This window comes from Lutra lutra, chromosome 17 (genome assembly GCF_902655055.1).
Source record: "Lutra lutra chromosome 17, mLutLut1.2, whole genome shotgun sequence".
Taxonomy (NCBI): Eukaryota; Metazoa; Chordata; class Mammalia; order Carnivora; family Mustelidae; genus Lutra; species Lutra lutra.
Genome location: NC_062294.1, coordinates 20049035 through 20075784, shown reverse-complemented (window position 1 = coordinate 20075784; position 26750 = coordinate 20049035). Strand labels below are relative to the sequence as shown.

Here is a 26750-nt window from a genome sequence, read left to right as displayed (position 1 = left end):
CCATTAAGATCCAAACTTTGTGGTTAAATTGGAAGTAGGCAAAATCAGGCACATACTAAGCAAAACGAAGCTGCAAAGCCGGGTCTGCCTGACTTCAGAACTTCATGCTTTTGCTGCTATGCTAGCCCTTCCCCCACAGAAAGGAAATACTTGGAAATGAATGTCCTGGAAAAGGAAGGTTGAGGTCAGAACATGTGGGCTTCTGCACACCAGGCCAGAAGAGCTGTCCCCATGTTTGTAGATGATAAGTGGCCCTAAAATTCTCTGAACGAGGGCAGTGCAGGAACAGGTATCTCATTAGGAAGTTTAAAAAGCAGCAGGAGCACTTTCAAGCAAGCCGTAGCCCAGGAATGAATTTGGTATTTGTGTTTTCTGCCAAGAAAAATATTTGCCTGTAGAAAGTGGTCCTCTCTTTAGCTTAAAAATAAATTCAGGATGGATAAACCTCAAAAACTTCAGGGGCTGGGTCAGAAATGTCTCTTGGATGCAGAACATAAATGCCAACTTTGTGCAAACTTGAAGTGTCCATATTTTCTTAAATCATAAAATATGTTGGCAAACTTTACTTCCACAAGAACCCCTACCATGAGGATAATCTTAATCCAGCACAAAAGAAAAATATTTACAGGAACTGAAGCCGGCAAGTTTCTCTCCCCTGTGCTCTATGATATACTGACTACCCTGATTATGTGACAGTTTGATAGGCATGGTAGAAAAAAATGCTCCGGACTATAAATATTAATGCTTAGGCAGTGATTTGTATAAACTGCATAGCAAAAACAAAAGGACAGTTAGAAGTTTTTCACATCTTTTGCCTTGTCCACAGCATGTATTATTCACCCCACATGTTTTCCATCCGAACGGCTCATCTGTGTGACTGGGAGCCATATTTCTCTAATACTGAATTCTCATGTAAGTTGTTGTTGTTTTTAAATCAGAACAGAATTGAAGCTGGTTTGCAGACTGGCGTTTCAAACATCGAAATTGAGCCTTAAAAGTCTTTCGTGAGTATTACATGGTATCAGAAGGAATTCAGTGTGACAATATCATACAGCATCAGTGTATTTCTAAAAATATTTTTAAAGACCATTCCAAGTGATGCAGTCTATGTGGACGAAAAATGTCGGAATCCTCTTCTGGACATCATCTGTATGTTAGGGGCCGGTGGCCTTATGCTACTTATTGAATTCTACAAAACGGCCCTCAGTGGTGACTTAGGAAAAGAAGTTCCTCTGCTCTTTGCTAGAGGTAGAAAAGAAGACGAATTTTGGGGGCACCTGGGTGGCTCCTTTGGTGAAGCGTCTGCCTCGGGCTCAGGTTATGATCCCAGGGTCCTGGGTTCAAGCCCCGCGTCAGGCTTCCTACTTGACCGGGAGCTTCCTTCTCCCTCTCCCACTCCCCCTGCTTGTGTTCCCCCTCTCGCAGTCTCTCTCTCTCTCTCTGCAAATAAATAAATAAAATGTTTAAGGAAAAAAAAGAGGGAGAGAAGCTGAATTCGTCCTTTGGTGTCCTGCATGCCACACCTTTCTAGGGCCACGACTCATACTTTTTTGTTCTCGAGCAACGCAACTGTATAGGTTCTGTTTCTTTTTTCTACCAACTAACCATCCTTAAGCTGCAACATGTAGCCAAACTGAGGAGAAATTTACTGTGACTCTAATATAGAGTCATTGCTTATCTGGTTGATTCTGGTTAGCCCCAGTCAGGTGGGAACTGACCAGGCTATAGCTTTGACCTTGTAGGGTGAGTGGCAGGTGAGATCTGGGATACCATGTTCTACCCTTAGAGTCTTTATCTAACTAATGGATCACCTACCTGCTGCTAGACCTTGAGCGTGATGCTGGGCATGTAACAGTCTGGAATGCATCAAGAAAGACATGCTCCTGGTGACCATGGGAGAGAGATGCATTATAATCCGTAAAGAAAAATGTGAACAAAGTGATTTTGGGTTGTGCTCTGGAAGGAATAAGTATGGTGATATAGTAGAAGGTTACTCTACAGTGGAGGGTGTCTGTAGGGTGACGACATTGGAGTTCAGATCTGAGAGATGAGGCAAAGTCAGTCACATGGGGTTGGGTAGGGGTACCTCCCAGTGAGAAGAAAAAAGGAAGTGAAAAAGCCCCAAGATGAGAGAGAGCTTTGCATGTTTGAGGAACTGGAGCAGGTGGGAGAAGATAAGGCTGGGGAATAACAGCATTCAGATCATTTAGTCACTTGCCAACTTTAGCAAAAGTTTAAGATTTCATGATACATGCAGTGGAAAGTTTTTGAAGGGTTGCAAGCAGAGATGTAACATGGCCTGATTCATATAGAGTCTCACTCCATACTCAAGATAGGGTCTTCTCTCTAACCTCTACCTCGTAGAGGAGTTTCCTATAGAGTGATAGAGTGACTTGTCTACTTTCTGGCTGGAGCTGGAATCCCATCCTGTTGTTTCATGACTCCTCTTCTGGTTGTTTCCTGGCTGCCCTCCTTCCCCTGGTGATCATCACTTTCTAGATATCTCTTCTCCATTACCTTCCCATCCATTTAACAAGCTCACGTAATTGCCCTGGCTATCCCTGAATTCAGTGTTCTGTCTCATTGTAAATAGTGGTTAAAGAACCATGAGATTCAGCTCCAGAATCTGTATGGGTCTTTGCTCTTTCTGTCAGCATCAACCTGGGCCACCAGCATGCCTTCTCAGAGGGAAACCCATGAGAGATATTCTAAAGCTTAAAAATCCCCAAATAAGCATAACCCAAACTAGTAGACTATGCAAGAGATAACTTGTATGCTTTGTCTTTTTCTGGTCATCCAAATCTTAATTGTTAAAAATGACAGGATTGAATCCCAATCCTAATTAATTTGTTCTTTGGTTCCTTTCTCTTGTTTCCTTCCATCATCTTTCTTTTTCCTTCCTTTTTTTCTTCCTTCCCTCCTTCCTTCCTTCATATTTTCCTTTTTCCTTCTAATTTTTCTTTTGACTTTCCTTCTCCCTCACCTTCACTCTTTCTTTCCTTTCTAACTCAACATCTAGAAAAATGATGGAGTCCTTTAAGGGATTTATGAGCGTGATAATCTCGTAATAATACTAATAATGATTATGATGATAATGAAATAATCATTATTCAACATTTAAATGCTCTAGGAATTGAACTAAGCTCCTTATATACATATAATCTCATAAATCCTCACAACTCTAATGAGTAGCGTTAGTATCTCTATTTTAAACATGAAGAACTTGAAACATTTTAAAGGTGAAGAGTCTTGTCAAGGTTGTGCAGAGGGCGAAGGACAGACTGAAAGGTCCACATGTGGAGGTCCTATTCCTTACCACACTGTTTTGGATGGCTTGTGTAGTTTTTTGTTAGTTAGTTAGTTTGTTTGTTTTTGAGAAAGAGGGAGTTCTCGTATGGGTTGGTGGGGGGGCCAGAGGGAGAGGGAGAGAGAGATTCTTAAGTGGGTTTCATGCCCAGCATGGAGCCCAAATATGGGACTTGATCTCACAACCCCAAAATCATGACCTGAGGCGAAATCAAGAGTCAGATGCTCAGCTGACTGAGCTACCCAGGCATCCCTGGTTGGCTTGTGTTGTTAAGTATGACTGATCCTATATTCTGTACTGAGAGCTTTATAAAATATATGCATGTAGAGACAGAAGCATCTTTAACTCTGGTCTTTTAAATGAAGGATTAATGGATCCAGCAGGCAAATTATTCTAATCTTGGCCTCTCATTCCTTCTCCCAGAAGTGCTGATAGAAAGTCTGGACTGTTGTGCGGGATGGAAGAGGTCTGGCCCATCTGGAAAGAGCCATAGTCTGCACGGGTGTGTGTGTGTGTGTGTGTGTGTGTGTGTGACACATCACTATATGCCATTCACTGTCCCTCAGTCTGAGGTTGGTTTACATCAGGAGGGTTGTATCTCCCTCAGTTTATGCAACTCCCCAAGATATCAACCTACTGCAGGTTGTACTTGTTTGAGAGTTGCTCTCTGTCCTGCTAACCTGAACCACCCATTGGTGGTTTTGGGTTTGAGGGTTCCCTTTCATTCCCACCACTATGGTTTAAATAGGAGCATTTTAGATTCTGTTCAGAGAGAAGACTTAATCCAATGTGAAATTTATGCCAAAACCCGTTATCCATTGGGCAAATACAGCCAGCATAACCCTTCTTTTCCTCTTCAACCCCTTTAAATATTCCCCTGTCACAAGGCTCAGCAGTGCCTCGGGGGTTTGACAGTATAATCACCGTATGCCCATTAGAGGGTTGGCTCAGTTGCAACATTTGCTTTCAGAATAAGTACACCTTTGAGATGACTTCTTTATAACAGAATGTAATTTAAAATAAAAAATCCAGCAGGTTTTGTATTTTAAGCTGTTGATCATTGAAGAAACTGGTCCTATTATCATTTACTTTGCTCTATCAAATAAGACATCATTGCACAGAGGTATTTATTTGACTAGGCAAAGTACACAGAGGCATACATACAAAATCATTATGCACAATGGTCTCTAGGAAATTAGTCTGGGATGAAATATTATTATGCTTTAGGAAGTCTCCGTGGCCTCAAGAACTGTTTCTAAAAAGATACCCAGGCTAAAGAGCTACTAAGTCATTTTTGGTTGTCCTGTGAGTTGCCATTTTTTTTGAATATATTTATTTTTTTAATCTGGGGATATCAACATATTTGGCCAAGTAGGAGAGTATACTTTTCCACATAAGTGAATTTCCCAGATAACTAAGGCTTAGCCTCTACCCCATTGGAAATTGTTTCTTTTAACTCTTGTAAAAGGGGAAACCATTATTTAATGTATCACATACATCTTTGCCTTTTCAAACAGAAAATACAGAAACCGGGTTAACCTTTCTCAATGTCACAGGCTACCATTATCAGCAGTTGTGGCAGAGAGAAAAAGTACTGTTTGAAGTTATTTGATAGTATGTACATGTTTATACTTTGCTTCTCTTCACAAAGAATTTGAAGCAGTTTACAAAATTGTATGGAGTACATAGGAAAAAGACAAATAATTGAAGGAATAAACATAACAGGAAAATACAAACTTGCAAATATGAAAGACGGGAAATATCCACGCACAGGGACTTGCCTTAGTGTTCTGGCTTGCAAGCGAAGGAAATCTAGCTTGGAATTGTCTGAGGACAAAATGAGGAATTAATTGCTACATTTATAATACCGCATTAGTGAGGAATGATGGAAATGGTCTTACAGTTGACCAGAATTAGCTCCTGAACACTGTCTGGACCCTCTCTATAGGTCCCTAAACTCTGTTTCTTTGTGCACTGGGTCCTAATTCTCCCACTATGTAACGGTGGCAAGATGGTCTGGCTCACAGGAAAGTGCATTTCGCTATCACTTCTAGGGGAAAAAAAATCTTGGAGTAGGAGTCTAATTGGCCCAGCTCAGATCACATGGACATCCTTGGACAAATCTTTCTTGGTCGAGAAATTTTTATTATGATCAAACCAGTCACATTCCAATGCCTATCTCCAGAGTAAGTGAGTCTGTTATTAGATAAGGAAAAGAGATGATACCCAGGCAAAAACAATAGCCATTATATAAGCATTCCACATGACCTTATAAAATACTCAGTGTTGGCTGGATTTTCATTTAAGCTTCCCAGTGGGAAAACCAAAACAGGAAACACGATTGCTAACTTGATTCTCAATTTCTGTAATACACTAGGAAAGAGGGAGAGACGGGAGACAGTAGAAAAAGAAGAATCAGTTTTTCAAGGGAAGTTAGCTGAGCATTCTCTTTTATTGATACCAGAGGAACTTTTCACAAGGAGGTGTCTGAGCTAGGGAACCATGGAATACCTGAATTCAGAATGTAGGATTTTAAGGGGCTCCCGTCCCAAACTCTGGGGTTAGAATTGCCCTCCTTTGCCCTGAGCAGTGACCATTGTTTTCCCTCACCTCTCAGTCTTCTACTGGATCCCACTAGGGTCTGGGCAGCCTGCCTTTGCCCGCATTCAGAACTATCCCTGTTGCAAATAGCAACAAAAATAAACAAATGAAACATCCTGGATCCCTTACCCATAGCAGGGAATAGATGTCCACATCCTGGACACAGAAATTTGCACAGAAGGAGCCTCTCTGGAGTGCTCAGATGTACAAAAAAAAAAAAAAAAAAAGGCCCCAAGAATCCAGAGACCTTAGTAGCCCCAAGGAAACCCTGGTCTCTGCTTCAAGGTGCTGCTTTTAGATGTAATGAAATAGTCTGTATCAGTCCAAGCGTAAGGGTGTACTCCCAGGTTCGTGATCATGGAGATGTGGATTTCTGCCAGGGAAAACATTAAGTGGCTTTTTGTGAAGCCCACCTTTGTTGTACATAGAGGGCAGTCTGCGCTTCTGTTCTTTAGTGATTCATCTTCTCTCCTGACGGTACCATGCCAAGCCACAACCTCACAGGAAGTGGATCCAACTTCCTGAGCTGGAGGTGCTGCCCCAAGGCCCTGAGGGTACTTCTTGGCTCAGCCAGGCTTGCATCCACTGAGTCCTCTGCCTGCCAGGTCTCTCTGTTGCCTGTACTAACACCATTAGAGAGTTTTCCCGCCCCAGACTGCTGTTGCTTTTGTCTTTATTGCTGGCCATTTCTATGATTTTTTGGGGCGGGGGGGGGACGAGGGTTCCTAGTTCTTTGCATTTGGATTCTTCTTTAAATGGGCAGGTAATCTGTCTCATCACCTTCAGTGCGCCAAACAGTAAATGGCACTTTTCGAAGTGTTTTATAGGTTGGAAACCATATAAGAAAGTTTATTAGAATCATGTTTAAAGGTAGCCCATCGATGCTGAGTGAATTCTAAGGTCTATATGGCGGTTGGGAGGTGTTTAAAGGCTTTTGGAAAGCCATTATTTCAGCCTATCTCAAGCCCATGTCACTTATTTCTAATTTCAAGAATAAATTCGGCTAAGTAATAGAAGTCTGACATCTAAGTAAGTGAAACATAACTGTTCTTAAACATATCGAATAGCCAACAAACCATATGTTCTCCATCTCTTCAGTGACTAGCGTATGTGTTTTTGTGAACAGTTTGGGGACCCCAGTAAACTGTGCCACGTCCACAATGAAGAACATCGTCACTGCTCTTGTACCACATATTATTTGCAAAAAAAAAAAAGAGAGAGAGAGAGAGAAATATACCCAGAGCCTCTCTTCTAGAGGGACAAGTATGTTCTGTATGAATGCAGAGAGAAGCACCACCTTCCTTACACATTACTGCTTAGAGGAGCCGCCAGAGTGCTCACACGTTCTGAAGAAGAAAGCAGAGAAGCAAGCGCATGGGTGGTTGCAAAGGGAGAGTCATGCTCGAGCTGGGGTGGGAGGCATCAAAGGGTACAGCTTTCCTGGGGCTCCAGAAGGCTTCTCATCAAGATGCCCTGGAACTCTCCCAGCTTTGCTTCAGATGTTCCAAGCTCATTTTGGTATGTGCGTTTACATCGTCTCTCCCTTCCTCAGGGGACATGCTTTAAAGTGAGGAGATTCTGAATTTGAAGTTTTGGAGCTCAGCCTGCCAACACTCCTCTAGAGGAAATAATGCAGCAGAATGACAGGATCACTCTCCAGGGTTTAAGTACAAGGAAACAAACCTTCCTTCCCGTCCCACTTTCACCCGCAAAACACGCACATGCACACACACACATACACGACTTCAGGCAAATTGCTTAATCATCCCAGACATGCTTATTCACCTGCCAAAAGTGAAGAGCAATGCCCAGACTCCATCAGGGTGGTGGTGGGGTTATGGAAATTAAGTACAAAATGCCAAACATGGGGCCTGAGATGTAGTCAGCGCTCAATCCTTTAAAAAAAAAAAAAAAAAATATATATATATATATATATATATATAATTGCATGACGAGATACTTTAGGAGGCAGCTGAGATTGTCCTCTCTCCGTGTAAGTCTCATAATTTTTCCAGCTGAAAGTTTGTATCCATTCTCCAAGGCTCGCTTAGCACTTTGCCAGTTTCTGGGCAGACACAGTCATGGTTTATTTTGTATTTGCGATATTTGATGTGTGTGTGTGTGCGCGTGTGTGTGCACAGGCATGTGTTTGCCCCAGTGTTTATGTGTGCATTGTGTTTATGTCTGTGTTTCTTCTCAGATTTTTTGGTCCTTAAATTTACTTGTCCCAGACAGGAAACGTGGCTTCATCTCTTTCTCTCTGTGCTGTGTACACAGGACGGGTTAATAACTTTGTGACAAGTTTATTTATTTACCACCATGTGAGAGCTATTATTGTGTTCCAGGCCACTTACTAAGTAAGTTACTTTATACATGGTATTTTGTTTAATCTCCTTAACAGTACTGGGAGATAGGTTTCATTAACTCCTTCTTTATAATAACGATTTATATAGTCAATCAGATTGTAATGACTTAGAACCCCTGCTGAGCAAATGACGAAACCAAGGTTCACAGGGCTTCAGTGATTTGTTCCATGTCACCCCCCTACAGAAGTGGGGGATCTGGGACCTAAACCAGCTGTCTGTGACTCTAACTCAGGCTCTGAAATCTAATTCACCAGTGGCTCTCAAAGGGAGGCCTCCTAACCAGCGGCATCAGCATCACACAGGAAGGTGTCAGAAATGCACATTCTTGGGCCCCTACCCCAGACCTGTTGTATCAGAAACTCATGCAAACTTTGCGTAATAAGACTTTCATGTGACACGGATGCATGCTTAGGTTTGAGAACTCCGGCCCTAAACCATCAAATCGGGCCCAGGCCTGGAAGACAGGGCTAGAAATGTGCAATGTGGGGGTGCAGGGGCTCTGGTTCCTGATGGCTTGAGTTCCAAGCCTGACTCCCCCACTTTCTAACCATGTACCTCTGGCTATGTTAGTCATCAATCCTGGGTTCTAGTTCCTTCACGTGCAAAGTGGCCATAATGACAACACACTCAGGTCATTGTGAGGATGAAAAATACTGATAAAACATTTCACCCAATACCTTGCACATAGTAGGGACTTGGTAGGTGCTGTTTGTAGTGATTGTGATTTAAAGATTTTTTTTTTAATATTTTATTTATTTATTTGACAGAGATCACAAGTAGGCAGAGAGGCAGGCAGAGAGAGAGGGGGGAAGCAGGCTCCCTGCTGAGCAGAGAGTCCGACATGGGGCTCAATCCCAGGACCGTGGGATCATAACCCAAGCCAAAGGCAGAGGCCTTAACCCACTGAGCCACCCAGGCGCCCCATGATTTAAAGATTTAAGAATACTTTTCCAACCTTGTTCTTCAGCATCTGACTCAGAGTTTGAATTGTTTTGCTTGCTTTTTTTCTTTTTTTGATAAAAGAGAAAATAACTGGGGGTTGGCCTTGTTTAGGCTTCTGAATTTTTCTCCTTGAGCTACGTCAGTGTTCTAGGGATGGCCAGATCTTTCCCCTCTACTGAGTTGTCCATCGATGTTATGGCAAGATTTCTTCCTTTTTTATGACTTAGTAATATTCAATTACATTTACACAGCACATCTTCTTTATCCATTCATCTATCCATGGACACTTGGGTTGCTTCCATATCTTGGCTATTATAAACAACATTACAGTAAACATAAGGGTGCACATATCCTTTCAAATTAGTGTTTTTATTTTCTTTGGGTAAACACCCAGTAGTCCAAGCCAGCATTCTTAACCACAGCTACCTTAATGAGCTGTCAAGAGAAATAAGTAAAACACAAAATGGTGCCTGGCACATGAATAAAATTATGTATTAAATATCAGTTGAAGCAATGACTAATAATAATAATAGTAAAAATAATAAGAACAATGAGCAGTGATATTAATAATGCGGCTGGAAGGAGAGTTTTATCATTTGTTACAGGTGGGATTTAATCTCCTGAGAACCAGGTAAGGAGATGCCTGTCTTGCTCATGAGTTCAACCAGCCCTTACACAAGACGCCTTCTCTCTCTTCCCCCCGGTGAACTACTGGTGTCATTAAGAAACAGTTAACACACATCATCTTTCTTAGCTATTTTTGCTGCCTGCCATCTGGAGTGCCTCGGCTCTCTTGGATGTGTTCACACTAAATCAGCAGATGAAAGCATTAACTAATTTCTCCATTTCAGATCTGCTCATTTGGGTTACGATGACCTTTAAAACTAGTGTCATCCACCTCATAACCATGTGCCATATGTTGGATGTCAGATAATAAAGCATATTTAAACTTAGCAGGCTCCATAACACCTTATGGCTGACTGGCAAGTAATTAATGACTTCCTTACCAGCATCTTCTGGGCTAAGGCTGACAAGGCGTTTTGTTTGCCACTTGGTGTCCATTTGCGTTGGAACACTTTCAAACATACTCCAGGGAGATTTCATTGTATACTAAGCTTCCCCATTTACTCTTGGCGTTTGAGGCCAGGACACTTCCTCCCCAGACACTTATTTCCACGCAGAAGAATAGGCTAGATGTACGTCACTCAACACTTAGTGTTTTACATAGGTTCTCATGTACCGCTCAGTCAGCTCACAGGACAAGGTTTTCTGTACCCATTTACATCCACTTAGCAGACGGAGTGAGGATCAAAGAGGCTGAGCCGTTTGCCCACTTCATGGAAGAGCCTTGATTGGAATCTAGATTGTTAACTCCAGATGCGGTGACTTTATTTTCATTTATTTTCTTTTTCACTGAAAGACAAGATACTTTCTTCATCAACAAGATGACTATCTTGTTGTTACCATGCTCAGGGAATCAAGCTCTGCCCTTGTTCCGTCTGAATCAGAATGGGAGACTTTAAATGTTAATTCCCAAATATTTCCAGTCTCCTTCCAGTTCAACCCTTCCACCACCCCCAGGGTCCATGTAGGGACAACTGAACAGGGGTTTGGACAGTTATCTTGCCCAGAACTTGTGTATCCTCCAACAGCCATTCATTCACAACCTTGACCAGTAAGCCATGGCTGGACTCCTTTGTATACCATCGGATTTATCAGAAATCTTAAATCACACTATTTTATTGACCACATATGAGGAACAAATATTAATCCATTTACCTTTTCCGAACCTTAGATTTCTAGGGGCTATACTTGATCCCAAGAAAAGTAACTTCCTGTCTTTGGAAGAGGTATTCTAAAGTGATTACCTGGGAATGAAGGGGACCCAAGGGAAACTACATATATACCCAGCCGCCCATGGGTTCTGATACTCTATGACTCAAGTTAGAACAATAGAATTAGAATGGGAGAAGATGGGACCCTGGGTGACTCAGTTGGTTAAGCAACCAACTCTTGATTTTGGCTCAGGTCACAATCTCAGGATCGTGAGATCAAACATGTGTTGGGCTCTGCGCTCAGCAGAGTCTGGTTGAGATTCTCACTCTCCCTCTTCCTCAGCCTCGCTCCCTGTACATGTTCTCCCTCTGTCTCTGAAATAAATTAAAAAAATAATAATAATTAGAATGGGAGAAAAGCAGTGCCATATTCCCAGAATCTCCTACAAGTCCATTTCTTGAACAATGAAGTTAAGCAGTATTAAAACATAGCAATCTAGGACTCAAAGGATCATTACCTGAGTTCACTTGTAACACAGTGAGAACCTGTTTAGCTAAGAGCCTGCAGAGGGGGTAGGGAGAGCAGACTGGCCAAGCAATAAGATGACTAAGATAGCTCCAACAATATCCAAGTCACCATATCCAAGGAGGTGGCACAGCCTGGGATGTGGTTCTATTATTGTTAATGGCCCAAAGATTCCTTCATTGTGGAGTATGGCGCAATACTAGTCCCAAATTTTTTCTCAGGTTAAAGTCCATTGTATGCCCACAGACACAAAAGTAGGAGAGGAAATATGGCATATATCCTTCTGTTCTGAACTTTCCTTGACCATCTGTAAAGTAAATTCTGTGTTGAAATTAACAGGACTATAACAAGGAACAGTAACAACATTTGCCTTTTTTAAACAAAAGGCTTCCAAGTCCTTTGGTCATTTCATTTTTCATTTACTCTTCAAGAGTGATAGAGAACTTTGAGGAACCACGATGTGTCTCACCTGCCCCTACAAACCCACCTGAAATTCTGTCAAAAGGCCCTGTAGGTTTTTTGTTACAGAATTTGTCACAATCTGCATTTGTCTAGAGTATTGATCTCTTTAGTTCATGGTTTTCTTCTTTTGTCAAAAGTGTAAGCTCCAGGCAAGCAGAGAACTTGTCTCTTCTTGTGCATGGGAACACAAAGAGACCATTTTACCCACAGCGTCAGCCCATCTACCCATCTTGGAGTCCAGATAAAGAGGGTCTGCTGTACTCTATTTTCTCCGCTCTAAAAATGACATTGTCATGGCCATGGCGAGCAGCAAAGACACTTGGTGAGACATAAGCCAGTGGCTGGAAGTCAAAGATTAAAAAGATCAACCAAGCATGGCAAGATGAAGATGCCCAGACTAGAGTGTACCAGCTTGCCCTGCTTATAGTTCTCAGTTGGCTTCTCTGAAGCCTGGCTTAAAGACAAGGTGAGGCAAGGCTTGCTTTAGGGAAGTTCCCTAATACCTGTAGGGAGTACCTGGGGACAGAAACAGACTGACACTCCTGGGATTTGATAGAGTGTAGGCGAAGGGAGCCTTGATGGTCAACAGGACTTGCCTGTTATATCCTAGACCGGTTCATAAAAGGAAATGCCCACCCCACTTCCAGTGAGATCTAGCTTTCTCCCCCTAGGTTCATATAAGGTATTTAATTAAATCCAATCTCATTGAAATGTTGCATTTGAGATTCCCCACTTTTCACTTCTTCATTTACTTTCTGGTATAAAGATGCCCTGGGTTTTATTTAGTCAGCCGTCTAACTAGAAATTGCACTTTACAGAAAAGATAAAAAATAATGATCATCTAATTCCCTATTTTCTACAGAGCCACTTAACTTTCAAGTGCTCAGTACTAATCAATAAAAGCCTTTCATCACAAAACCCAATAAGCAAGATCAAATTCAAGGGAAATGCTCAAAAGAGAGCATGGTTGGCACCCAAACCATTTTGTGAGGTCAGAATCACTTTTCCACATGAAGCTAATTCCTACTTATGGCCAAGAGCCATCCCACCTCCTGCTCTCTGATCTCTTGCTTTCAAATGCTGAGTCCACTGAGTGTCCTGCTGAGAACACAAGGTCTACTATGGTCGGTATGTAGTGAAAACCTAAAACTGGAATTGACACCAGATATGTTATATCACCAGTTTTGTGCCCAAATCAAGGGCTGCTTCTCATCCAGGAGAATGTTCAGGCATTGGTTTAGGGAAGAAAGCAGATGTGAAAAACAATGCAAAGATTCAGTCTCTCTGACAATGTTAAGATGGCATTTGGACCAGGAATTTCTGGGCTTGTTCCCCACACTCGCTTCCTTTTCCGTACCTCTCCAGGGAAGATGAACACATGAACAGGAGAAACGGAAGTGCAAGAGCCTTAATTTTCAGTTGGGCGCCAGCCCCAGATCTCAGTACAGAAAACTCTGGTAAGCTGAGTTGCAGTCCACAGTCAGTATTAGCCTTCCCTACCAAGTTCAAACCTAGCCTTTGAATATTGTCATCCTCCATGGGAAGAAAAGAAAGAAGAGTGAGAGAAAAAGCTGCCCACAAATGTGGACCAATCAGTTTCCTTGGAATTTGCTAAATGCTGTTAGGATTCAACTCTAACTTCTATAAAAATAACTTTCCTGTAATATAGGTGGAACTTAATGAATACTTGTTAATGTATGTGGGCATGTGTGAGAAAAAGAGAGATCATACATATACAGATAAAGTCCTCTCATGGGCTTTTTTTTTTTAAGTTTGTTTTTTTTTTTCTTTAATTTATTTGACAGAGATCACGTGTAGGCAGAGAGAGGCAGGCAGAGAGAAAGGAGGAAGCAGGCTCCCCGCCGAGCGGAGAGCCCGATGTGGGGCTTGATCCCAGGACCCTGAGATCATGACCTGAGCTGAAGGCAGAGGCTTTAACCCACCGAGCCACCCAGGCGCCCCCTCTCATGGGCATTTTAACGCCAGTTGGAAACACATTACTGCAACTAACACATTAATAATTCCTTGAAATGTACCCAAACCACAATTCATTGTTTTATTTTATTTTATTTTAAAGATTTTATTTATTTGACAGAGAGAGAGACAGCGGGAGAGAGAACAGAAGCAGGGGGGAGTGGGAGAGGGAGAAGCAGGCTTCCCACCACACAGGGAGCCTGATGCAGGGCTCGATCCCAGGACGCTGGGATCATGAACTGAGCCGAAGGCAGAAGCTTAACGACTTTGCCACCCAGGCGCCCCAGCACAATTCATTGTTAAATAGATTTTTTCTTTACTTATTTTCTGTATTGTATTTAAATGTTACTATCAGAGGTTGTCGAATTTTGTTCTAAGTGAGAGAGACCTTACCATCCATGGGTAGCAACAAAAATACACATAGGTAGAAAGCTGTTGCAATATACATGGTATCCCCAAATGGACAACAGCCCACAGTTGAAGGTTATATATAATAGTAAAAGCGATGTAGAATCCTGAAGAATTTTTTTTTTTTTAAGATTTTATTTATTTATTTGTCATAGAGAGAGAAGCGAGAGTGAGCACAGGCAGACAGAGTGGCAGGAAGAGGCAGAGGGAGAAGCAGGCTCGCTGCCAAGCAAGGAGCCCGATGTGGGATTTGATCCCAGGACGCTGGGATTATGACCTGAGCCGAAGGCAGCTGCTTAACCAACTGAGCCACCCAGGCGTCCCCTGAAGAATTTTTTTAATGTTTATTCCAAGAGAACTCAGAAATGGGTTATTGAGAATTGCAATGCAAAATTAAATTATTAAAAAAATATACTAGTTCTGGGTGCCTGGGTGGCTCAGTTGGTTAAGCGACTGCCTTCAGCTCAGGTCATGATCCTGGATTCCCAGGATCAAGTCCCACATCAGGCTACCTGCTGAGCAAGAAATCTGCTTCTCCCTTTTGACCCTCCCTCCTCTCAGGCTCTCTCTCTCTCTCTCTCAAATAAATAAATAAAATCTTAAAAAAAATAAAATAAAAAAATATACTAGTCCCTAGACTAGTTGGAACATTTTTCTTCTTCAGATCAGGTCTAGAAATCAAAGTAAAAGAAATCATTCCCATCCAAAGACCTCAGTTTCAAAGACGCTGCTTGTTCAGGAGGATGACAACAGCCAGTGGCTTTGGACTGGACTCATCCATGTGAATTCACTCACCACTGAACAGCTCAGCCTATGCTAAGGAGGCTGTGGGCAGTACTTTACTGACCTTCAACATGACCAGAATATCCCTGATTGAAATCTAACACAAGGACTGAAGTCGGTTCGGAGCCACTTGGACTGTTTTCCTTCTAGAACCTAAACTTACGAACCAAATAACCAACAGTTTTCACAAAGCTGATATTTCATAAAGGAGAACTCTAGGAATCCCACCTGCAAAAGGTCAAAATATTGATCCCTCTCACATCATTGGCCTATTTACGATAGGGAGTTTGTAGGTTCTTCAATTAGAAAACCTCACCTCCCCAGCCATCCCACATCTACCGCAGGCCAAGCAGAGGTCGCTCTTCTGACAAATGCACATTAAATTGGAACCACTTATTTGTAAAGAGCACCTCTGTTGCCTGGGGGTGGGGACTTTGCCTCTTTTGTTGGTGTATCCTCCAGGTCTTCCCATGGATCCCATGCAAGTTAAGTAAAAAATAAATGAATGGACAAGTGAACTGCCTTAAATTTGGTGGGAATAGTAGAAATCATAGAAACAAACAAAAAAGCACTGGTCCCTTTCTCAGAAAGACTTTGGCATTTTATTTTGAGCAACTTGAGAGCTGGATGGCTTTGTTTTGTAACTGGGCTACACAGTTTCCATCATCCACTGTAAGGAACTCTAGTTTTACCGGATCTTATTTTGACTTGAAATGTTTCATGACAGGTTTATGGTATTAATTTCCTCCTCTTGGGTGCCTGGTCATTATATGTGTTTTCTTCAGATGATAAATCAGCTTGCTAGGGCCAGATAGACAGACTGTTGGGTATGTGACCATAAGAAATAGTCTTCAGGAAACAGACCATGAGAGATTGAGACCCACGGTGGATATCCACTCTGCCAGGTTGTAATGCTAGAAGCCACTAGAACATATAAGTAATCAGCTTTTAAAAATAAAGGAGTTTTAATTAAATGATTTCTCAGAGCCTTATTGCTGATGCCGTCTCTTCTATTTCTAATGGATTTTGAGACTTGTTGTTTAGAAGTTAATCCTGTTAATAAGATTCGATTTTCTTTTTGCCTTAATAGTGTACTCTGAAATACTTACGAGGAAGCCAAGGCATGTGTGGTGTGCAGGACTGCTGAGGTTCTGTGTAATCTTCGCGAATGAGACCAAGAGGAGAATGGAGAGAGAATGGAGATAAAAGGGGGAAAGACAGACTCCTCTGTGATTTAGGAAAGACAATAGGCTGTTGTTTCCTTCTGTGGGTCCAGTGCAATCCTGTTCAGTCTGGGATGCAAGTGTCATAACCAACGGCCTTAAACCTGAAGGGACCAGCCAACTCCCTCTACACATTTTGGCTCTTTAATAACTGCATAAATGGCTGTACATTTGATTAAAAAGAAAGACAATTTCCTCGCATAAAGCAGGCCTGCCTGTTCTCCAGATTTTCTTTTGGTGAGATTTCCCTAATGGACGTTAATCTTCTTTTGTGTTTAAAACCTTTATTGTTTACCTTCGAGACATAAAATCCACGGCCCCTGCATAGAATCCTGAAACACACTTGTTTTACGTACTCATTCATCATAGAACCTACTGTGTGCAAGACCATGGGTAAAGAGCTCAAAAACATAACAAAATTTCATTTGGCTCTTTGAGAATAGCAATTGAAAGGGAGGACATTGGGGTGCCTGGGTGGCTCAGTCATTGGGCATCTCCCTTCAGCTCAGGTCATGATCCCAGGATCCTGGATCAAGCCTCATATCTGGCTTCCTGCTCAGCGGGAAGCTTGCTTCTCCCTCTCCCACTCCCCCTGCTTGTGTTCTCTCTCTTGCGGTATCTCTCTCTGTCAAATAAATACATAAAATCTTAAAAAGAAAGGGAGGGCATGGCATGGCAGGTGAGGGATGCTTTAAGTGAAGACGGTGTGATGTCATAAGGGAGGCAGACTTTGAGACTCAGTCTGTGCAAGGGACGGACAGACACAGGGTTCATAAAGAGGAGCATCCAGAAAGCAATCTGAAAGTTAATCTAGGGCAAGAGGGTAAAAGCTCTTGAACACCAGCCTAAGAAAACATGGGCTTTATTTTGTAGATGTGAGAAGAGATGCATTTTGGTAGGAAGGGGAGTGGGGGAAATTTATTATCCAGGCTAGTGCTTGAAAACACAGTGAAAGTTTGGAATTAGGGAATATTTTATACACTTTAAAAATACTGTTTCCTAACTTTCCCAGAATTATAATATATCTGGTTATTGTTGATGCTCCACTGAACTGAAAACTTTTATTAATATTTGTGGTTTCATTTTATAAAATTATCATAACTGATGGATTTACGGTTCTGAAACAGTAACCAAATTTTAATAATGAAGCCATTAATACATACCTTGGCTTGAGGGTATGATATTTGTGACAATGTAATATTTGCTCTGAAAGTAGGAATCCCCAAACTAATATATTTATATCTCCATGTAAGTTGCACAAATGTCTCCCCAGCTAGCAGCACATTGTGTTTTCTTGACAATCAGAGTTCTTCCACTGATGTTGGTGCTTTCTCCCTCTTTGCAGGGTGGAAAAAAAAGGATGCTTAAAATATAAAAGAAATTAATTATCAAGGTGATCTTGAGAGACTTAAAAAATAATTCAAGAAGGAATTTCAATTTGAAAAGCTCACTGTTCCTGGTGCTTCTCTGCAAAGGCTTCAGAGTGTGTATGTGTCTTTCCTAAGACTCACTGCTACATTTACATTTAAATGAAAATACAGACATACATGTTGACAAAGACCATATACTTATCCTCCTTAAAACCATTCTTTCATAAAGGAAACAGAAAACATCCTGCTATTCCCATGCATCAAGATACCAATTTATTCTTTGTGGAAAAATAGCACATTAGGCAACCGTCTGGGATATTCATTTTATTTATTTATTTATTTATATCAAATTTATTCATTATTTTGCTGGATGGATGTACATGCTGAGAGTCAGTTTGCTGAAGAAATGAATGACTGGGGCTTATAATCGTTTAAGTACTGACTATGAAATCTGAGAAAACTTTGAGGTTTGTTTTGACCACACGCTGGTCCCCTGATGCCGCCATTTTTGTTTTCATGACACTGAGACCCAGATGGTCAGGTGACTTCACGTAAATTGTGCCCCAAGTGACAGTGCTGAGATTTGGAATTGTATCTCTTGACTCCTTGCCAAGTGCTCATTTTTTACATGTTTCTGGCATGCTCATTTATGGTACTTATTGGGAGAATGTCAACATCTGAAGAGGATCTTCCAAAAAGGATCTTATGTGTCTAAGATCTTCCTATTTGCTCAAAGCCAACCAGTGTCCTAGGTTGGGGATTACATGGACTGGGGGATGTGAGCAATTAGTATAATAGAAGAAGTAATTCTGATAAAGTCAGGGTGTATAATTACTTCCTTAGTGTGTGTTCTTTTGTTCTAACTCTAATTATTCACACAGTCGGTGCCATAATATCTCTCTTATTATCTGTATTTGTGTCGTGTGAGACTTGAAGACCTGAGTTGCTTACCTAATGTCATATAACTAGTGAGGTTCAGTGCAGAGATCTGAACCCAAATTACTCAGAAATTGAAGTCCATAGTCACCTTTATGATGCTTGAGCTAACTCTCCCTGCCCAAAGAACTATAGCCAGAATCTGTCTTCACAAATCTGCGCACTACCTATCCCTCCGCACATCTTGTCCCTCTTGCTTCTGAACTCCATACTGATAAAATGCAACAAGGGATCCAAGTGTAGGGACCATGTATGGTGGTAGAAATCATTATTTCCACCTAGAACCTCTGGGGTCTTTAATGTTGAATATCCAAGCAAGACTCGCAGGCATTACACAATGATCTTCCTAAAATGACTAATGCTGCAACATGGGTATAAACCACTTTGGGAAGCTCCCAGAGCTAAATTACTCTTCTGACTCAAACGCCAAACTGCTCTTCTGGAGGGGCTTAATTATAGTTAAGCAAGTACTTATTTTCAGTCCTTCGGGGCCAAGTTCACCCAAACCTCTTATTTTCTTAAGATGCAAAAACGTTTCCATGAAAGTGATTTTCTCAGTTTTGCTTATTTATTCATTGATTTCTCTATTTATTAAAAGAAACACAACTACATGCAGCACTGGTGAGGTAGACGCTTGGATGGGAGAATGCTGTTGTTTGTAAAGCATCTAGAAGGGAGACAGATGGGTAAATTTGTAAATTTGCTTCCTGCCCGATGTCCTAGGGAAGGCACCGGCAGACACAGATTCCAAGGAACTGAACTGGAATTCCAGCCCAGCCACTCGTCAGCTGCTGAGTATCTCCAAACCAGGAGCAGAGATGTAGCAAAAGCTAGTTTCAAAGTAACAGAGCTCAAATGTCAGAGTCAGTGCACATGTAGAGTAGATGCTACCCAACCAGCACTTGGAAGTAAACTTTTCTGTAGAATCGTGGAAGCTAATGAGTTCTGGACAAATCCCTGACAGGTTGAGGCCAAAGAGGGAGATGAAACAGAGCTGCTCCTGGTCCCACTCGTGGAGTTTTCGCAAGCACACTTGTTGCCGCTGGTTCTGTTCCCTTTTGAGCTGTCTAAAAGGCACCATTAAGTGTTTAAAATTTACTAACTGGCAGCCATTTTTCAGCAGTATTTCTCCGAAGGCTGTAAACTCCACCAAGGCAGAAAGTAAACCTGGTTTGTTCCTTGTTATGCCCCAAATTAGTTCATTGGTTGGTCCCTGGCAGGTATGTCCTAGAGGCAATGGTTAAAGTTACTACTGAAGGTCTTCCCATTTTCCATATTCAGATTTTTTTAATGGACTCAGATAATTTCCCAATTTTGCTGTACTCTACCATCTTAGCTCCTAAGTTTGCATTTGTTTGGATCTTCTAGCTGCTTTTCAGTTTTCACTCATTTTTGTCTCACGGATCTTAATTTCTACCGGCACCTGATTCTCTTTCCCTGTCCTACACCTTGCATCACCGCCCTGACTACCCTTATGTCCTTGCGCAAGTCACACAAATATCTGAGCCTCATTTTCTTCCATATGTGTTGGGTTGCTGGGGGACTATCTAAGAAAAATGCATGTAAATTACCCAGCACACTATTCAACATGTATTTATTCACGGCCACACTACAAACCTTATGACTAATCGTGGGCTCAGTAAACTCTTCTGATGGGACAAGAGCTGTAGTTACCCTTACCTCAGCCCGGAGAAATGGGGCCCTGAGAAGTAAACATGTGGGTTATGATCCTGTTGCATAATTTTCTGGGTTGTTTATAAAGGTGATTTTCAGAAATGAGGAGCTGCTGTGAAGAGAAGACAAAGTAAAGATGTGTACATGCTGAAGTCCACCCATACTCAGTTAACAAAGAAGCAGAAATTTCATTTGCACTGAAGAACAGAAAAATGGTGCAAAGTCGAAATTTGTTTCACTGTGAAAGAGTTAAAAAAAAAAAAAGATATCTGGACAGACACAGGCATAAGCAAAAGCTCATGTTCCCAGTGGCCCTAATGCTATATGATTCATAAGGTCAGATTTTACAATTACAAATTTTGCATAGGTCACTCCTTTAGCTTGGAAGATAATTCTTTCTGAGATGTGCTCTCTCCTACCCTAGCTCTGTGTGGCCTGTCACACTCTTTAGGTGCATCATTGCAATTCAGCAGTGTAAGATATTCTAAATTTGACCTAAGCTTTGGCAAAATTAAATGTGCCCTAGCTAACTCCAAATTGAAGTTGGTTTTCCATTGCTCCTTTCCAGTATTTGCCACTTTATAGGAAAATGAAGTATGAATGAGTAAACTCATCTACATATTGCAAAATGGGCTAACCTCACCTACCTACAAATCTGAACAGAATAATAGATAACCTTTAGAGTCCATAACAAAAAAAAATAAATGACATAAAAAGAAATGTATGGAATCAAATTATATGCGATATGCATATACCAAATCAGTCTATAGTTGAATAGCTGAATGTACTTTATGTAAAGTAGGATTTAGTCAAGCACTACAAACCTCTGCTCTCGAAAGAGTAGACTAACCATATTGTTGGAAAAGGGTCTGGTCCTGATGCCGAAAACGAAGGAGAGAGATTTAAAAAAAAAAAAAAAAATTAGGGGTGAGGGAAGATCCTAGTGGAGAGAAAAGGCAAGAGTATTCCCAGGTAATGGTTCATCAGTCCATTCTTAGTGCTGCCTTCAGAGTGACCTCCCTTAGTACCTGGTGTCATCTGTTAAGAGTCCCGCTCAGGAACCTTCATTTTTCCCTATAGCCCAAAGGAAAAGGGCAGCCTGATGACTTGGCAGTCAAGATGCTCTGGAGCCTGCCCCAGGCTCCTTGTCCCCATTTATTATTCCTCCTTTCCCTCTAAAATCCAGTACACGTCCAGTCGTTCATGAATCTTGGCTGTATGGAATGGAGCCACTCAGCTTCCTCTTCTCATCCTGGTGTCTCTCTTGGCTCCTCCTTAACCATCCGCATCCCCCCCCCCCCCCCCCCCGCCCATCCTTCCTCCAAGGCTCAGAATGGGTCCTCTTTAGCTTGAGTCCTGCCTTGCCCTGGACCCTCTCAGTCCCCAAAGCCTGGAACACCATATGCTTCACAAGTCTGGGGGTGCAAAATGGCTAAAAGTCTGAGCTGTGGGGTCAGCCACATCTTGGTGACTCCTCCTTTTCTGGGTGTGACCTTGGAAGGCTAACTTATCCAGCTTCCACTGAGTTAGCACTGCTTGAATACCAGACAACCGTGTTCTAAGTCTTATATCCTAGCTGTGCAAATTAAGAGATAGTGTAAACAAAGACTCATGGCACATGTTCAGTAAAAGGATTCATAACTCCTCATTGCAGCCTTCCATACTGGCTCTGAACTGAGGCTCCTTGAAATCCACTGATACTTCCAATGAGCCCATCACTGTTAGCAAGAAATACGAAGTGAGGGGTTCGTGGGTCACTCCTTCAAAATACACTTCAGCAAGGATTTCTTTTTGGAGATGGGAGGATAGCATGGGAAGTTTACTGAAAAGGCAGATCATTCTGTCTCCCATTTCCACTGATTTTGTGTGTGAAGGTTGGAAGAGGGTAGGTCCAGGAATCTGTATTTTTAACAAATACTCCAGCTGATTCTGATGTGGAAGTCTAGGGAACACCCTTTGACAAACAGGACCTAGCAGAGATAACACTCACTCTAAGATTGGGAACTTAAGCCACTATTTATTTTTTAAAGATTTTATTCTTTGTTTGAGAGAAAGAGAGAAAGCAGGAGGGAGAAAAAAATCCGAGGTAGATTCTGCACTGAGCACAGAGCCCATCCCGGCGCTTGATCCCACGGCTGTGAGATCAGGACCTGAGCTGAGGGGTGCCTGGGTGGCTCAGTGGGGTAAAGCCTTTGCCTTCGGCTCAGGTCATGATCCCAAGGTCCTGGGGATCGAGCCCCACATCTGGCTCTCTGCTCAGCAGGGAGCCTGCTTCCCTTCCTCTCTCTCTGCCTGCCTCTCTGACTACTTGTGATCTCTGTCTGTCAAATAAATAAATAAAAATCAAAAAACAATGTTTAAAAAAAAAAAAGGACCTGAGCTGATACCAAGAATTGGACTCTTAACCAGCTGAGCCACACAGTCGTCCCTCAAGCCATTAATTTAGTGTTGCTTGACATATATACCTTTTATTGTCATACCATGCCTTTGCATATGTGTGTCATTGCATTGATGTGAAAATCATATAGAGAGAAGTACACACATATAATATTTTACATATGTATATTTAACAACTGGTGTGTCCATGTGTCTAACCACTACTCAGATCAAGACAAAGACCATTTCCATTAATCCAAAACACTTCCTTATGTCTCTTCCCACTAATGTCCACCCCAGGGCTATTTTTACCTTTATCATCATAGTCTAGTTTTACCTGTTGATGAACTGTATAAGTGGAATCCTACATTCTTTATTATCAACATCCCATTTATGGGGTTCACCCATGATGTGGTGACATGATAGACATTAAATCTCTCAAACATGCTCTCTCCCTTTTCCCCAGTGAAAGCTGCCTTCCTCAGCAGTGTCGGAATTGCCTAGAGGAACCGACCTTTCTGATTCTTGAAAACCACAGCACACAGCCTGCAAGTTCCGAGCTGACTCACTGAACAAGTTTCAGATGTGACCTTTTTGAAATGATGCCTCTTCTGACATAAGCACATGTTTTCCTATCCAGGCCGATACTTTACATTCAATCCTGAAAGTAGGCACAAAGGGGAATACACGTCCTGGGCACCATCTATAATTAAAGATGACATTTTTTCTGAACTTGGAAAATAAACAACAACCTGCTGAATGAATCAGGGCAGAGAGCACCACTGATAAAATCAGCAAAAAGGAGCAGCCCCTTTTCAAAGCGTATACCCCTTGAATTACATTAGCAATTTAGTGTGTCGTCTGTTATTCAGCCAATTTTATAGAAATTATAGAGAGATTCATTCCTAATTAAGAATAATCTGATGGCTGGGCTTGACCCAGTTAAATTCTTATCTTTATGACATCAATCTTTTATAATGCTTCCAGAAACCTTGGCAAAGGCTCCAATTTTATAAGTAAAAATTAATTAATTGGGACATTAAATTTGAAAGATGCTTTTATCTTTTCCCTGGTTCATGCCTTCACAACAGAATGCAATAATTAACAGTTTTATTCAAATATATAAAATAATTCCTTGAAGATTTCTAACCACTTCAAGTACTCCAAGTATCAAATGATATAATGTCGAGATAGCAAGACACAAAGGAAAGTGGATCTTTTGCAGATGTTTTATCGAGAGAGCTCTCTGTGCTAATCACTCACACTGGGGTAAGGACTTGGTGGCCTGATGTGAAGCTGACTTGGGATCCAATTACACTGCTGAGGAAAAAAAATTCCAACATAATTTTTTTTTGTTGTTAAAAAAAAAAAGGTTTTTTTGTTGTTTTTTGTTCAGAATTTTCAAAGCTTTTTCTCTGGAGAATTTTCCTAGCTGAACTCATCTCATATGACCACCCACCAAATAAATTCTTAACCTGCATCTTGAAATTAGGATTGGAATCCATTGTCGCAAAACTAGCATTGGATCTGCTTATCCGTATAGGTTCCTTTGTTTATGTGCCTGTTCCGTCATTCGTCACTACTTCCCCAAGGATGGCACACTTGGAAGAGAAGAGTTAAGAAGATACAAACTCCAAGAGGCCAGCAAGGACTCCTAGTGGGTCAAGTAACTGCCTCGGAAGGGTTCGGTTGGCCTGTCTGAAAAGAGGTCTCAAATGGCGTGCCCCAGCACTCTGACCTGCCTGAAAGTTTTATTAAAAACTTGGGAGAAGCTGGGTGAATAAACGGATCCTTCCAAGCGGACTAACTTATTCAGATACCATGAAATGAATAATAACAGGACACTGAGTAGAGAGGAGGAAGCCAGCTTGCAAGTCTGAGAAGAGGTGCCAGCAAGCACTGCAGTACCCCTTTTCACAGATCCTGCTCTTTTTCTCACCCCGAAAGGGAAAGGGTGGGTTGGGAGGAAGATCACTTGCTCCAGGTCATACAAAAGTACTTATTAGAGCTGACGGCTTTCTGAGGTAGGTCTGTGGGCCACAGATTCTTAGACACACCTCTTACTGATAGGTGGGGTCTGTGTCTGTGGCCCTTGAATCTGAGTCAAGCTTTGTGATCTGTCAAGCGACAGAGTAAGGTAGAAGGGGTGCAGGCCTGGTTAGGAAAGGCCATGCGGGTTCTGTCCGTTTCCTTTGGGTTACTCGCCTTGGGAACCCAGCCACCATGCTGTGACGAAAGTAAAGCCCATGGAGAGACACACGTTGAGGGAAGCTGGAGCCCCTGGCCCTGACCCACAGTCCCAGCTGCCTTCTTGGCTGACAGCACCAACCTGCCAGCCATGTGAGCGAACCCGCCTGAAAGTGGATCCTCTGTCCCCTCCTTGAATGCGCCCTTGAGGAAGGCACATAGAAATCCTGAGTGTTCACTGCCAACCACAGAGATGGAGCCCCAGGCCAACGGCGTGAGGGCCTTTAACGTGGCTTTGTCAGTTGAATCCACATTGTGATGTGTTAACTTGAGTGACCCAGCTGCTCCAAAGCATTTGTGATGGAAGCCAACTGAAGGACAAGCTTAGCAGAAAGTACACATGTGTCTTTAAGTACAAGGAAGGCAAACTCCATCCCTCCCAACCATGGCCGGCAGGGTATGCTTAGTTTGGGGAGCTGTGGTCAGGAAAACCTTTGAAAAAGCTGACCAGTATCCTGGAGGAGTTAGTTCAATGATGAATGGTCTACAGACTCTGTCCCGTGCAGAAGAGATGGTGGTACCATTAACATCCAGCCAGCCAGAACCAGTGACGTGTGGACCAAAGGTGAAGGACAGTTGCCAAAAACAGGGCAAAAATGCGGTCACCGTGGATGGAAAGAATGTCCACTTTGAAGCTGGATGACCTGGATGATCCTCCCAGCTGTGGGGTTTCTGAAGAGTCTTACATGCCCAGACTGTGATCTCACTTACAGAAGGAAGGGGGTGATCTCTATCTCCCTCATAAGCTTATAGGTAAAATGTTAAGTTTACTGAAGATAATTTATATAAAAGCACAGTGCAGAGAAGACCCTCAATACTTATTTGCTATTAAACTCAGGAGTTTGAATTTTGGCTTATTTTTAAAGGGAATGTCCAGGGGCTCCCGGGTGCTCAGTCAATTAAGCATCTAACTCTTGATTTTGGCTCAGGTCATGATCTCAGGATCGTGAGATCGATCCCTGCCATGGGCCCTGCGCTGCTCGGGGAGTCTACTTGAGATTCTGTCCCTCTCCCTCTGCTTCTCCCCACTCTCTCTCTCACCCTCTATAAATCAATCAATCGATCTTTAAAAAGAAATTTTTTAAATAAAAGGAGGTGCCTGTCAGTGACATGATTTACCTTAGAAAACGGAAAGCCCCCTATCTTACTTAGCTTCTTTCAAGGGCTGGGTGATTACTCATGAGATATATTGGAGAACATTTTGCCATATGTGGGAGGCTGGCCACAGTGTCCTCTAACTCCCCTTTGGTCCTGAAGGATTACACTCACAGCTTCCTTCTGCAGCTCCAACGCTGTCTCCCTTACGTGTCCCCCGCCCCCATCCTAGAAGCCCAGTGTGGCCCAAATCTCAGTAAGCATTAGCATTGCTTCAGCATAAGATGAAATCCCCGTGAGTTCAGTGGCCAGGAGGCCATTCACATTCAGACTTTGAAGCTGTGCATTCAGCAGTCCTCTCTCCCCTCCGCCATCGGTAGAGAGCTTCTTGGTGGAGATTTTAAATATTTTCACAATTCATGTATGCAGAAAATGTTGTCTATCAGACAAATGTCTGTACATGAAAGGAACTATGAACATTTAATATTCTATACCAAATGTTGAAACCAAAATTCAAGGGCATTTTGTTCTTTGAATCAGAGATGTTGTCATGCCTCTTCTTCCCTCTTCTACTTTTGTGTTGCAAGTTACTTTAGGGAGCAGGAGCTGTCTGTAAGGGGATTTAGTTTAAATTTCAGCTTCATCCCTTACTAGCTCTGCAAACTTGAGCAAGTCACTTAACCTC

At 42.1% G+C, this 26750-nt stretch overlaps 1 protein-coding gene across 1 annotated transcript in view; it reads right to left on the bottom strand.

The window, feature by feature from the left end:
* The window catches only part of LOC125088530 (tubulin alpha chain-like), a 121855-nt gene extending 96792 nt beyond the window's left edge, over positions 1-25063 (bottom strand). The window contains exons 1-2 of the mRNA XM_047709748.1: positions 25053-25063; positions 19570-19740 (exon numbers count right to left, since the gene is read on the bottom strand). Coding sequence (XP_047565704.1) covers positions 19570-19740; positions 25053-25063 — 182 coding nt within the window. The remainder of the gene's footprint in view (positions 1-19569; positions 19741-25052) is intronic.
* Positions 25064-26750: the final 1687 nt, after the last annotated feature.